This window comes from Protobothrops mucrosquamatus, unplaced genomic scaffold (assembly GCF_001527695.2).
Source record: "Protobothrops mucrosquamatus isolate PMUCROS unplaced genomic scaffold, P.Mucros_1.0 scaffold_210, whole genome shotgun sequence".
Taxonomy (NCBI): domain Eukaryota; kingdom Metazoa; phylum Chordata; class Lepidosauria; order Squamata; family Viperidae; genus Protobothrops; species Protobothrops mucrosquamatus.
Genome location: NW_015386286.1, coordinates 494,223 through 507,263, shown reverse-complemented (window position 1 = coordinate 507,263; position 13,041 = coordinate 494,223). Strand labels below are relative to the sequence as shown.

The following is a 13,041-nucleotide window of genomic DNA, read 5'->3' as shown; positions in this document are numbered from 1 at the left end:
TCTTAGTTCTAGGTTGCTTCTCTCCTTGATCAGTTTCCATCCGTTGCTTCTCGTCCTGCCTTCAGGTGCTTTGAAAAATAGCTTGACTCCCTCTTCTTTGTGGCAGCCCCTGAGATATTGGAACACTGCTATCATGTCCCCCCTTGTCCTTCTCTTCATTAAACTAGACATACCCAATTCCAGCAGCCTTTCCTTATATGTTTTAGCCTCCAGTCCCCTAATCATCTTTGTTGCTCTTCTCTGTACTCTTTCTAGAGTCTCAGCATCTTTTTTACATCATGGTGACCAAAACTGGATGCAGTATTCCAAGTGTGGCCTTACTAAGGCATTGTAAAGTGGTATTATTTGTATAGTAATGCTTTTAATAAAACTCATAATTCCCAATGTTACATTTTCAATGTTGTAATAAATTCCAAATTCTGAAGATGTAGCCAACAAACTACTAACCATCCGGCTGACTTCAATACAGAATATGGCAATGATAGGACAAGTCTGGTTGACACTAAATGTGGCTATCCAACCCTGGGAATATATTTGGTTTGACTGTCTTCTTCCCAAATTGATGCAAATAATCTTAAAGTAGTCCTATTTCCCAGGTCTTTAGAAGGGACACTCCATACACACCTGCTAGTACCCTAACTTTTCCCTTCTGCTCTATGTGAAGTCTATGGAGAACAGAGACAAGAGAGCCTAGTGGGCTGTGGATAGTCTGTATTTGCATTTCAATTGGTCCTAGGAGGCTATGAACTGGGGGTTTTAACAATTGTAGTACTTGATCCAGAGCTGGTGCCAGAAAGTTTGTGAAGAATATCATTCCTGGTTTTTATTTTATCCATGGTTTTTCTTAAGTGTTCCTAATAGGTTAAGGACCAAGCAAGGGCCACTCCTAAATACTTTGGATTACAGTTTATCACTCCTACTGTGTGTTTTTTAAATAATTTACTGATCTGGCATTTTAGATTTTGATACACATTTTATATGTTATTTCTGTAAATTTTATGCACTATGCTGAATTTTATGCACTATGCTCCATATGAAATAAAATAAACTGGGGGTTCTTGTCCTACAAATAGCTATGATGATTGAAACACAGACACGTCCTTTTTGCATGTGTTTTTCAAAGCACTTGCAACATTCAAATAAAATCTCTTCATCCTAGAAAAACCTTTTACCAACTGTCTTTTGAAAGCACTGGCTTCTTTCCACCAGATAATTCACAATGAATAGTGCCTGTGTAGGTCCAATTTTTGTCCTAAATTACTGCAAAGAATTATGATTAAAATAAGCTGTTTTTCTTCCCACTCTTCAAGCTATTTTCCTAAGTTTAAGTTATTTTGCCAAATGTCAACCTCCCATTTTATGTACAATATCACTAGGCTGTATCTGGTGTCAGGATTATTTCCTCCATGCCTGCTTTCCTCAGAAGCTGTTTCTTCTCAACTTATTCCCAGTATTTCTCTTTTGTTTTCCCCATCTTTTGTTTTCTTTTCTGGAGAAAGTCAAAGTAACGCTGAAAGTTACATTTGTTTTAACTCTCAAATATTCTCTGTTTCAAATAGGGTATAAAGTGACATGAGAGCAGTGTTCCAATATCTCAGGAGTTGCCACAAAGAAGAGGGAGTCAAGCTAGTCTCCAAAGCACCTGAAGGCAGGACAAGAAGCAACGGGTGGAAACTGATCAAGGAGAGAAGCAACCTCGAACTAAGGAGAAACTTCCTGATAGTTAGAACAATTAACCAGTGGAACAATCTGCCTCCAGAAGTTGTGAATGCTCCAACACTGGAAGGTTTTAAGAAGAGACTGAACAGCCATTTGTTTGAAATGGTATAGGGTTTCCTGCCTGAGCAGTGGGTTAGACTAGATGGCCTCCAAGATCCCTTCCAACATTATTATTACTATTATTATTATTATTATTATTATTATTATTATTATTATTATTATTATTATTATTATTATCATCATCATCATCATCATCATCATCATCATCATCATCATCACCATCACCACCACGGATTTCTGCTTCCTAGTTGTTTAATAAAAGAGGCCATCAAATGGCACCCTCTTGGTCTAAATGGAAAAAAAAAAACCTGGGGAGAACTGAAATGAAAAAGGCTTGGAACAATTAGGAATTTTTGGGGGGGTGGAGGGGAGCAAAGAGTTGAGACCTTCATTCAGTTGTGGCACTAACAACACATTCATGGTCCAGAATTTGCAGGTCAAGATGTTTGTCTTTTGAATCAGTTCTCCAATCATGAGATTCCGGTAAAAAATCAAGTATACCCCACAAGGCTGAATTTTGCTCACCCTCTTTCTGTTGTTATATCTATTCTTGGTACTGACCATCATAAGGCTATACTCTCATTCAAAATTCCATTGACAATTCTGACAGCATGAATGAGCCACAGGTAGAAATAGCCATTCACAACTGTACTGATATGAATGGAGTTGCAAGCGAGGCTCACAGCCAAGAGTTTCTCCAATGCAGAACTGAATGAAAGTTGAAGTGCTGGGCGTACTCGCTTAGCAGATAGCAGTAAGAATAACAGTAATAATTACAATTATACTAATACACAGATGCCTTTGGGTAGAAGAGATTACTTTTTAATCTTCAATATATATTATGCAAATACTTAAAAGAGCTGTTACTATTAATAAGACATTTCCACATAATGTACCACTGGATGGTAAAGTTCAAAAGATTCCTTCCTGATTACTGAGTTTCTACAAGGACTGGATGGAGAAATATACTTTCTAAGGCTCCATTGTGAAGCAGGTGAATAGCACAATCCCATATGGAATGTAGTCATAGACTTAATAGACATTAACCCCAAGTAGATGGGAAGCCTCATTGCAGCCTTAATTTGAAAACTGCGTAAAAGGCCACTAATATATATGTTTATGAGCATAGTACAAAATTCATTTTAAGTCTTGTTGCAACCCAGTAACATGACCATCCACCTGAGATATATCTGTAAGAAAGCACAGGTGTTTCTCACATCAACAGCTCCTGTAAATGAAAATAAGGAGGCAATTTTCTATGCATCATTAATGACTAAAAAAGAGAAATGGTGTTTCTAATTCCCAGGATTGTGCTGCTGGGATCTTTGATCATGTGTGTGCATGTATGTGCCAGTGTTGACTCCTGGTGACTGCCTGGACGCATACTTGCAAATATCTAACTTGCATCAAGAAGCAACTAGACAAAATGGTACTCACCTAGGATGTTTCCTATGAGAGCCACAAGAAATACAATAATATAGCCAACAATGAGCACCCATTCATATTCCTTGGGATGCAGATATTCCTTCCAGAGATAGTGCAGAAATTCTTCCTCATCGTAGTCTGTGAGAGGGTTTGCAAAAGGTTCCCGAGTCCCATTCACTGTCACATTAGAAGACCAGTTTGTGCAAGAAAGAAAGCCATCTTCCACTTGAGTCACAGACATAATTGGGTCTGCTCTGGGTCTGAATTCGGTCCTTCAGGGGTTTAGCCTAGCTTCCTGCCAATCAGACATAACTGCATTGAGCAATAGGGAAAAAAAAAAAAAGCAGGCAGAAAAGGGAAGATGGAAAAAAAGAGCCAGGTGTGTCAATGGAACTTCCTCAACTAGCTTTGCATCAAGCATCTCCCAGTGGCAGGATGCTTACTGAAGCTCCAGAAGCACGGAGGCCGTCGTAACAGAGCAGCAGGCATGAGAGAAGCAATTCCTGCATAGAGCTTCTTAATTCAGCCAGAGGGTGTGCGAAGCACATTCTTGCAGTGACAGGCAAAATGAAAAATGCAGCATGTTCCGAGGGACTCTAGAGATCATGAAATGAGAAGAGAGAGAGTGTGTGTATGTGCCTGTGCACACTTTCAACTGAGTCTGATTGTAAATCCACCAAGGACTTTTGAAGGTGCCCTTCATAAATGTTTGTACAATCCATTCCCTTTAGTGATACAGGGCTGCTTTGGACTGGATGAATGAATCAGAGATCTTTTTTTATCTCTTGTAAGCAGTGCTTTTTTTGTAGGAAAAAAGCTGCCGGAACTCATGTCTATTAATCTTTTATTAAAAAACTTTTATATTCAGTTCTTAGCAGGACCAGTGGTTGAGAAATAATTAGTTTTTTTTTTTTAAATTTGGGGTCACACTTTTACACTAAAAATTTTAAAAATATTTTCAATTCCCCAACGATTTTTTAAAATAAGAAATTCTTTACCTTTCGTACGTAGTCAATTACTGTACACACACCCACACATGTCAGTTGTGTTAATGAAACATAACAGTCACCACAGGCAGTAAGCACTCAGCGCGTGACCACACGGCCAATCACAAGCCGAGCAGCGCCATCACAACCAGCGCGGATAAAGTATGCATGCATTGGACTCAACGCACAATCAGCCCGCATGCACCATTTTAATGATTTTGCCATCGACCTGCTACGCTCAACAGGGAGATTCAAGCCCAGATGTACCAAACATCAAATTTTCAAAAGTTACTTTTAAAAATTGGAAAAAAATCCATCCAAAAAAGTGCTGGAACTCCGTCCGGGTGCATTCTATGACAAAAAAAAGCACTACTTGTAAGGTAGCATTTTTATTTACAAGGAGTGAAGGCTCTCCTCTCCTTTCAAGCATTTGATTCTGTGTGACTTTGGAAAATTATAGCATATCACATCGAACAAGAATAAAAGAATAGTGGATGGTTGTTTCCTAATGGCTAGTAAACTGTACAGAAAATTGCTTGGGTATTGATAAGAATGTGACCCTTGCTTAAGTTCATGGAGTGGAAGCAAGCATTCTGTTCAGAATTCTTGTAAGAATATTCTGTACTTCCACAGAGGAAAGAAGGAAGGAAGGAAGGAAGGAAGGAAGGAAGGAAGGAAGGAAGGAAGGAAGGAAGGAAGGAAGGAAGGAAGGAAGGAAGGAAGGAAGGAAGGAAGGAAGGGACAATCCCATTTACCACTAGCATAAAGTTAAAGGTAAACTTTTCCCAGTTCCAGTCCTATCTAACTATAGGGAGTGGTGCTCATCTCTATGTATTAGCCAAGGCAGCCAGCATTGTCTGAAGACACTTCGGTGGTCATGTGGCTGGCATGAATATATGCTAAAGAGCATGGAACACTATTACCTTCCCACATAGAGTTAGTCATTTATGATCCCTTTCTATCTAATGCTTTAATAAAGGAACTGAATTGGAGACTGGAATTTATTTATTTCTTTGCATAGTTCAGACAGGGAGTAGTCTTATCCACGTGTTAGATTGCTGGGTGTTCATGCTTACCCCTCTTAAGCAAGTCACAGGAAAGTTCATGAAAGTGTAACATGGATACAAATCAAACATCGGGATTCCCATGTGTTCATATTAAGAAATGCACTTCACACAGGTGGTAGTTATCTACGTCGAAAAATAAGCAGGGTGAATGACATTCTGTGCAAGGATGCAAAAACAGGGACCTTTTATCATTTATGGTGGGCATGTGGCAGAGCAAAGAAACATTGGAGTAGGATTCACATCTTAATACAGAAGATTCTTAAAGTGAATATAAAGATAAAACCAAAGACTTTTCTTTTGGGTTTAATGGAAAAAGATTTGGACAAAATTTGGGACTTTGTTATATAGATTGGTGGCAGCAAGATTACTTTATGCAAAAAAATGGAAGGACACTTTGATTCCTACAATGGATGAATGGCTGCAAAAGTTGATGAAGTTAGCAGAGATGGCCAAATTGACTGCTCTGATAAAAAAAAAAAAGAACACAATTAGCTTTGTTTCTACTTGGAAACCACTTCTGGACTTTGTGCTTGAGGTGGGAAATAGGTAATAGGAAAGATGAGAAGGATAATAGCAATACAGTCCTACTATATGGGTAAATATCCTTAGGCATAAGGATATTTCCTAATTTCTCTCTTCAATTTTCCACGGACATTTTTAGACCTTAGATCATTTTAGACCAGCGGTTCTCAACCTATGGGTCGCGACCCCATTTGGGGTCGATCGACCATTTCACGGGGGTCGCCAAGCAAGGCTGTCCGCCATTTTTTTTCCCTTTTCCGGCGGGTGCCTTACCTCCCTTGGGCTGGGCCAGCTGGTGGTCGGCCTGCTCCATCTCTGCCGCTTGCCAGCTACGCCTCGGCCGGCGCAGGGGGTGGAACCATGCATGCGCAGCGCTCCCGGGCAGGGAAAGTCCTCAACTTACGACCGGTCGGGTAGTTCTTGACTTACGACCGGTTTAGTCCTCGACTTACGACCGGTTTAGTCCTCGACGTACGACCGGTTGGGGGTCGCGGCATTAAAAATGTTGAGAACCACTGTTTTAGACTTTCTTATTGCCCAAGTCTTTTAATTCCACATTTAAAATGGAGCAGGTCCTGAGAATGGTATTCTGATTATTAAAGTTACTAGCTCATTTCTGTTCTGGGAATCTGTAGTGCTTAAATAGAACTAACTACCTACCAGAATGTGCCCTTTCTGGTCAATAGGTGAGCAAGAGGTGAGCAAAGAAACCTTAGCAATCGGTATCCAACTCTCAGCCAATAATTGGATTAAAGAAAAACCCAGTTGCTACTGCACTGCTTTGTCTCTTTAGTTCGAAAACTTAGGGAAAGAATAAGACTAAGTCATGACCTGGTGAGATCACATGATCCCAGCTGTCATCTCAACTGAACTGTGTGGGTGAAGGAGGCTGGGTGATGTGCCAGAAATCTGATTTTCCATTTGGAACTGCCACAAGTGTCTGTCCTGCATCTCCTCAGCTTAGTCAGCTAAATTCCAGCTGTCAGGCTTCTCAACATAGGTGAATGTTTTAGGTGCCAGGAGGACAGTGATGCGTCATATCTTGTCTTGAGCTTGCTGGTTGGTAATGATATCTCATTATGTTAGAGACAGTAGTCATGGGGAGAATTGCCACATTTTCCATAGGAGATTAGGTACTCCATTGCGAAAGAGGAACAAGCAGCTCAACAGAACTTGTGTGTATTTTAAAATAAAGCTAATCTATTGTAAATAAAGCTAATCTATGAGGTTTGGCCTATGGGTTGCTGCCTTATATGGGTTTGCCTGGCTCAGTAATGTCAATGGCGATTGGAGTAGAGGCAGGAGACTTTATTAATTCTACCTCAAAATGGTTGAGGATCAAGTCTGGGTCCTGTGGCATGGAAGCAGATATTCTGCTGCTGCGGTATAGCCTTCAACCTTTGGACAATAAGTACCTACGGTGAGTATGTCTCCAATGCTGTGATGGATTGCATAAGAGGATACAGGGTTTTTTGTCCTTTCTCATTAAAAATTACGACTATGCTAGACTTTAGAATCAATTCAAAGGCAAAAAAGGGCTTCAGAGCCTGCATCTCTCCACAACTTGGTAAACCAAACACGTCTTTTTGGGGGATAGTGCTGCAGCTGAGGACAGCTACCCAAACCTGGGAAAAGACACAGCTAGTTTTTGGACAGGTGTTATAGAACCTCTGTATATTGCAAAACTGGTTTTTTTGCATTGGAATCTTGGCTCCATGCCACCCTATAATAAATGTAATGTGTGGTTCATAACAAACTGATATCAACCTCAGATAGGCAGATTCCTAAATTCAAAATGAATTCCTACTATCTGTCTTCTGGCGTGCCTTCAGTTAATTCTATTAATGGAAATGGAATACAGTGGTACCTCGGTACTCATTGTTAATTGGTTCCAGGAGGCATGATAAATACCAAAAATGATGAGTACCAAACCAAGTTTTCCCATAAGAAATAATGCAGTGAGTCACAAGGCAGCTAACATCAACAAGTTCTAGCCTGTGCATTGAGTACCAAAGGAATGATGACAACATTTCTGTGACAAAATGCACTGAGAACCAAATTCGATAAGTTACAAAGCAGTTGAGTACCAAGGTACAACTGTATTGTATTTGGCCAAGTGTGATTAGACACACAAGGAATTTGTCTCTGATGCAGAAGCTAATTAATTAGTAGAATTATGAATATCTATTAATTAATTCAATTAATTGAGAGTCAGTTTGGTGTCATGATTAACTAGAAAGTAGAAGACCATGAATTCTACTCTTCCTGAAGGCTTGGGAACCAGCTGGGTGACTTTGGACAAATTCCAGCCCACCCTTGCTGTTGTCATGGAAAAAGCAACAGGAGGAAGCCTTATGTATATAACCTTGAGTTGCACAAAATAAAGGTGGGATATAAATCTAGTATTTATTATTATTTTTTAGCCACTGTACCTGAGACAGGTATTTAATCCAATGGTGCAAGGGATTCACTTGAGAGCCTCTGGTATATTGGCTAAAGAACTGGACTAGGAGTAGGGAGATCCAGCTTCTACGCACCAAAACCAGCTAGATGACCTGGGGCCAACTCCCCTCCCTCTTAGCCTTTTTCAAGCCCAGCTTTGATCTGTGGCAAGCAGGTTGAAAAACAAAGGCCCTTATCGCGCGTCATGCTTTGCTGTGAGACCTAGGCAAGCACAGAGCAGATTAAGTGCTGAGCAAAAGAAGTAGGACAAAGGCTAAGAAGAGGAAAAACAACAACATGGAATTGGTTTGCGTGTTCAGTTTCTGTGGGTTGCAGAGTAGCCCATATGTCTGCAGAAAAGAAAAAGAAGAAATAAATGTGATCGTGCTCTTTATAAAGATGCTACATACTGTTGATTTGTTTATTCATCCAATTAACATGGGCACCATGAAAAAGTGATCCTGGGTTTCACACAATAAAATGGTAAAACAGTTAACATATAAAAATAATAATTATTCAGAAAATAAAAATTGGAAAGTCTAACAGAGGGCAGCAGATGTTAACAACAACGGAGCCACCTCAAGTACCTCTGCTGGTTCCCTAGGGCTGCCAGGCCTGATGACATAACCAGGTTTTGAGGGACTTCAAGAAAATCAATAGGGATGAAGGGCAGGGAGAAGAACGTTGCATAAAGGCAGACGCCAGGGCAGGGAAGGCTCGCCTCCTGGGGCTCGTGTAGCAGACAGGAGTCATAGCATGCATCTTTTGCTGGATATAATGGGATGGGATGATGTAATGGGGAAAGGCAATCCCTCAAATAACCTGACCCCGTGCCATGAAGGGCTTTAAAGGTCAAAACCACCATCTTGAATTAGATCCAGAAGCAAACTGACAATCAATGCAGCTCGCAAAGCAGAGGTGTAACTTGTACCGCTTTAGGGGCACACATAACTGCACCGCATTTTGCACCAGCTGAAGCGTTCAGATACTCCAGCAACGCAAATGAGCTCTTTATAGATACATGTACTACCATACTTGATTGAAAAATGAAAAAAAATCCTTATTCACTGCATGAATGACCACTTCCAACTGCATCTGTTTTGTTCAAAATTATATAGTAGTCTGCTGCTATGCCTCATCGGGAAAGCCACAATTGGCTATTTACTATTTTAAAAGATACATTTCTAATGCACGCTCAGATAGTTTCATTATTTATTAGGTGAAAATGCCTTTTTTTCCACCGATATCAAATTAGTTTCCAGCAATATATAAATATCCCCAAATTCTACGATGTTTTTAGGACCATACTTCCAGTATGTTTTCAATACCTACTACTCTATCAGCAATGGGATAGGCATATGATATTGATCAAAGTTTATTTTATTGGGATTTAAATGGTTTATAGTCATTTTTTATTTACAGTGGTAACAGGACATGTAGAATATTGTGCATGGGTATGCGGGAATAGGTCCAAGAAGGTGGGATAAGATTCCTTCTACTTCAAAATAAATTTTCAGGTCGATAATGTGATTTGAACTGCACACCTGCACCTAAGTTACAAATACAGCAGCTGGATTCATAATCCCCCGCCACGTACTTCTGCAAACACGGATTAGCACACTGTTTTAGGCAGTTCTAACAATAAGGTGGAGAATATGGAGACTGAAGAAGTGAGAATGAAGTAATGGGAGAAGAAAATAGGACATGTCCCATCCATTCTGGGCAATCATGCCGCCAATTGCAGTTTTTTACCTTCACTTCAGAAGTTATTAAATCTGACCATTGTGTCTCAAATGACCCGGTTTCCCAATGGAATATTTTATCCTGTATGTTTTTTGCCATTTTCAAAGATCGGCAGGGAGGACATTATAGTTTTGAGAACTGAATGTACTCAGAATCACAAATTTCTTATAATGCTGCCCATTAGGTGAATTGTCTGGGTGCTTTGTAGCTTACAATAACAACAGCAATTGCTTTTCCTTCCACTTATGGTATCATTTTGTCCATTTTACTGTATATTTTAATTTCACTTTATTAATATTTCTTTGGTTTCTTTTTATTCACACTGCAGCATTAATAATGACTGCACATTATTTTGGTAGTGGAGTCTAGGGTGTGCAAATTCTAAACTGACAAACTGACTCTGAGACTCAGCACCTATTATAGTGTCAAAGAAAACATAATCACCTTTGTCATGAAAAGAAGGGCATAAAAACTTGTCTATTTACCAAGCCTGGACAGGAGCCAGTCTTCCTTTGCAACATTAATCTGCATTATTTGAGCATTATTTGGATATAAAGGGGGATTACTCATTTGTGTATTCACACCATTGTAGTTGGTGTTGATGCAGGAGACATTTAACCTCACCCAGCTGGCTAGTGACATTTTTATTTTAGCAAGGAGAACAGAGTGTCGAGGCCAAGAGAGTCATAAACAACCTAAAAGGTTTGTGAATATAAAAAATAAAACTGATAACTACTGTATTATTAGAATGCAGGATGTCCTGAGGTGAAATTAGTTGGCTGGAATTAGTGTATACTATCGACGCATTTCCTCATAGTCAGGGGAACAGTTCTTCCTCAAACCCCGAGAGTATGCGTCAATTTCTCTGAAAACAGTACAAATCGAGGTTTAAAAACTGAGCCAGATGTTATTTAAGCTTATTTTTCACTTGTTGGTCTTCTCCCCAAATTTTTTATCACTTCTTTTACTCATATAAATTTGCCTTTGTTCAAATGCACTTTTCTTACTTTTGATACTATTTTGATACAGTTATTTTCCCATCCTATTTCATATCTTTTCAAGTGGTCCTACCTTACTTACACTGGGTGTGATGATATCACAAAAATAGGCAAATAGATGTGGAGAGCCTTGATGTCAATAAAAGTAAATGATAATTGGAGCCAATACTGCCTATGCTAATATCATAAGAGTCCAAAACTAAAAAAAAAAAACCCACACCAATCTGAATAGCTATCATATCTGGCTACACTAGATGACAATAAAGACACAGATCAAAAAGTGGTTGTCTGGATTTTGGCAGTCCAAACATGTAACCTGCTCTATGGAAACTCATTTAGTTACTTTGAATTACTTCCAGGGAAACAATGGTAGAACTGAAGTCAACTTCACTGAAGCCAGCAGAAACAAGGAGGCAGCAACAGATTTGCCCCACGCAGGACAAAAGGGAGAACCCCATGCAGATGTTCTACACAAGGAGACCATAAAATAGTGGTCTCCAACAGGTTTTGGAGGGAAAGTCAGCTTTCCCCAAGCTGTGGCTCAGATCTTTTAGGTGAACACTGGATTCAACCACTTCCTCTCTTTTTATATATATAATATTTTATTGGTTTTCTCATTTTACAATTGGATATTTAAAAAGCAACGTGGTGACTGTGTTAATCAATAGTTCAGTAGTGTACATAAATCTTTAGTATAAATCTCATGTTACAACATCAAATACTGTATTTCCTTTCTTTTTCCATTAATATCTTTTATCTCATATTGGGCTAGTACAATTCTTATTGTTATCAACTAAATAAAAACATCTTTGTTACATTTATCAATAATTTTTAGATTATACATATCTTAATTGTGTTTGCACTTAATCCTTGTATACAATCAATGTCCTGTTATTGTTTTTTTTTCAGGCTTTACTTTCCCATCAATATTCAAAGTAACGCTATTATTTATAATTTCCAAGTATTTTATGTTTAGGTGACCAAAAGTTTCCCTTATCTCAACTTCTCCCTTTTCCCCTTTTCATACCAAAGTCTAATATTCTGGTTACACATCTTATCTATTTGATTATAATATTGCTCTGTTTTCTAAAAGTTATCTATTTTCCACCATATTCATCTATTTAACTGATAGTACAGTATCCCCTCTAATACAAAACCATTATAGATGTTGTCTGGGTTAACTAATAATTCAGTAATATACCTAAATTTTTAGTTAAAATCTAATATTAGAACATCAAATATTTCCTCTCTCTTTCCAATAATATCTGTTATCTCATATTAGGCAAACACAATTCTTATTTTTATCAACTAAGTAAAAACATCTTTGTTATATTTATCAGTAATTTTTGACCTATATATATATATATAGCATTTACACTTAATATCCTTGTGTGAACAATGTCCTGTTATTGTTTCCCCCCCCCAAACTTTAATTTCCCATCAATATTCAAGAAAACACTATTATCTATGATTTCAAAGTACTTTATGTTTAGGTGACCAAAAGCTTCCATTATCTGACTTCAGGTCTTGTGCAGTAGCGCAGCAGCCAAGGGATTTTGGGGCTCCGTGCCCTCTGGCTGAATTTCTTCCTGTCAGGGGACCCTAAATGGGCCAGAAGCCACCCCAAAGAGGCGGCAAAGAAGGAAGTAAGTCCCACGGATCACGGAGAGATGGAGGTCAACCCGATCGGTCCAGGAGAAGCATTCCAGAAACCAACTGGAGAAAGGCTACCCTAACTTCAGAGTCTAGTCCAAGTTACAAGCAACCAAAGTCAAAAAGCACTATTTCAAACAGTGTCTTTGAATCTGGGTAAGATCATCGATTTTCTCTATCCTACTTATTAACTTTTCTGGAAAAAAAAATTCCCAAGAAGCAAAAAACCTCCGAACATGAAGGAGGGGGATTTTTGCCCCATCCTTTTACTAATGGAAGCAGTGAATTAAACTTTTTATGGAGGACCAAAACATACAGAAATGAAATGAAATGAATATAAAACCTAAATTTGGATAAGTTTGGAATTGTTGAATGGTTAAGATTTTCATTTTAAAGGCGATTTTCTATTTTGATAATTTGAAAAAT

The 13,041-nt window shown here is 38.8% G+C and overlaps 1 protein-coding gene across 1 annotated transcript in view; it reads right to left on the bottom strand.

The window, feature by feature from the left end:
* HCRTR2 (hypocretin receptor 2) overlaps positions 1-3,521 on the bottom strand; it is a 29,367-nt gene extending 25,846 nt beyond the window's left edge. The window contains exons 1-2 of the mRNA XM_015826558.1: positions 3,217-3,521; positions 2,997-3,007 (exon numbers count right to left, since the gene is read on the bottom strand). Coding sequence (XP_015682044.1) covers positions 2,997-3,007; positions 3,217-3,445 — 240 coding nt within the window. The 5' untranslated portion in view covers positions 3,446-3,521. The remainder of the gene's footprint in view (positions 1-2,996; positions 3,008-3,216) is intronic.
* Between the last annotated feature and the right edge of the window lie 9,520 nt (positions 3,522-13,041).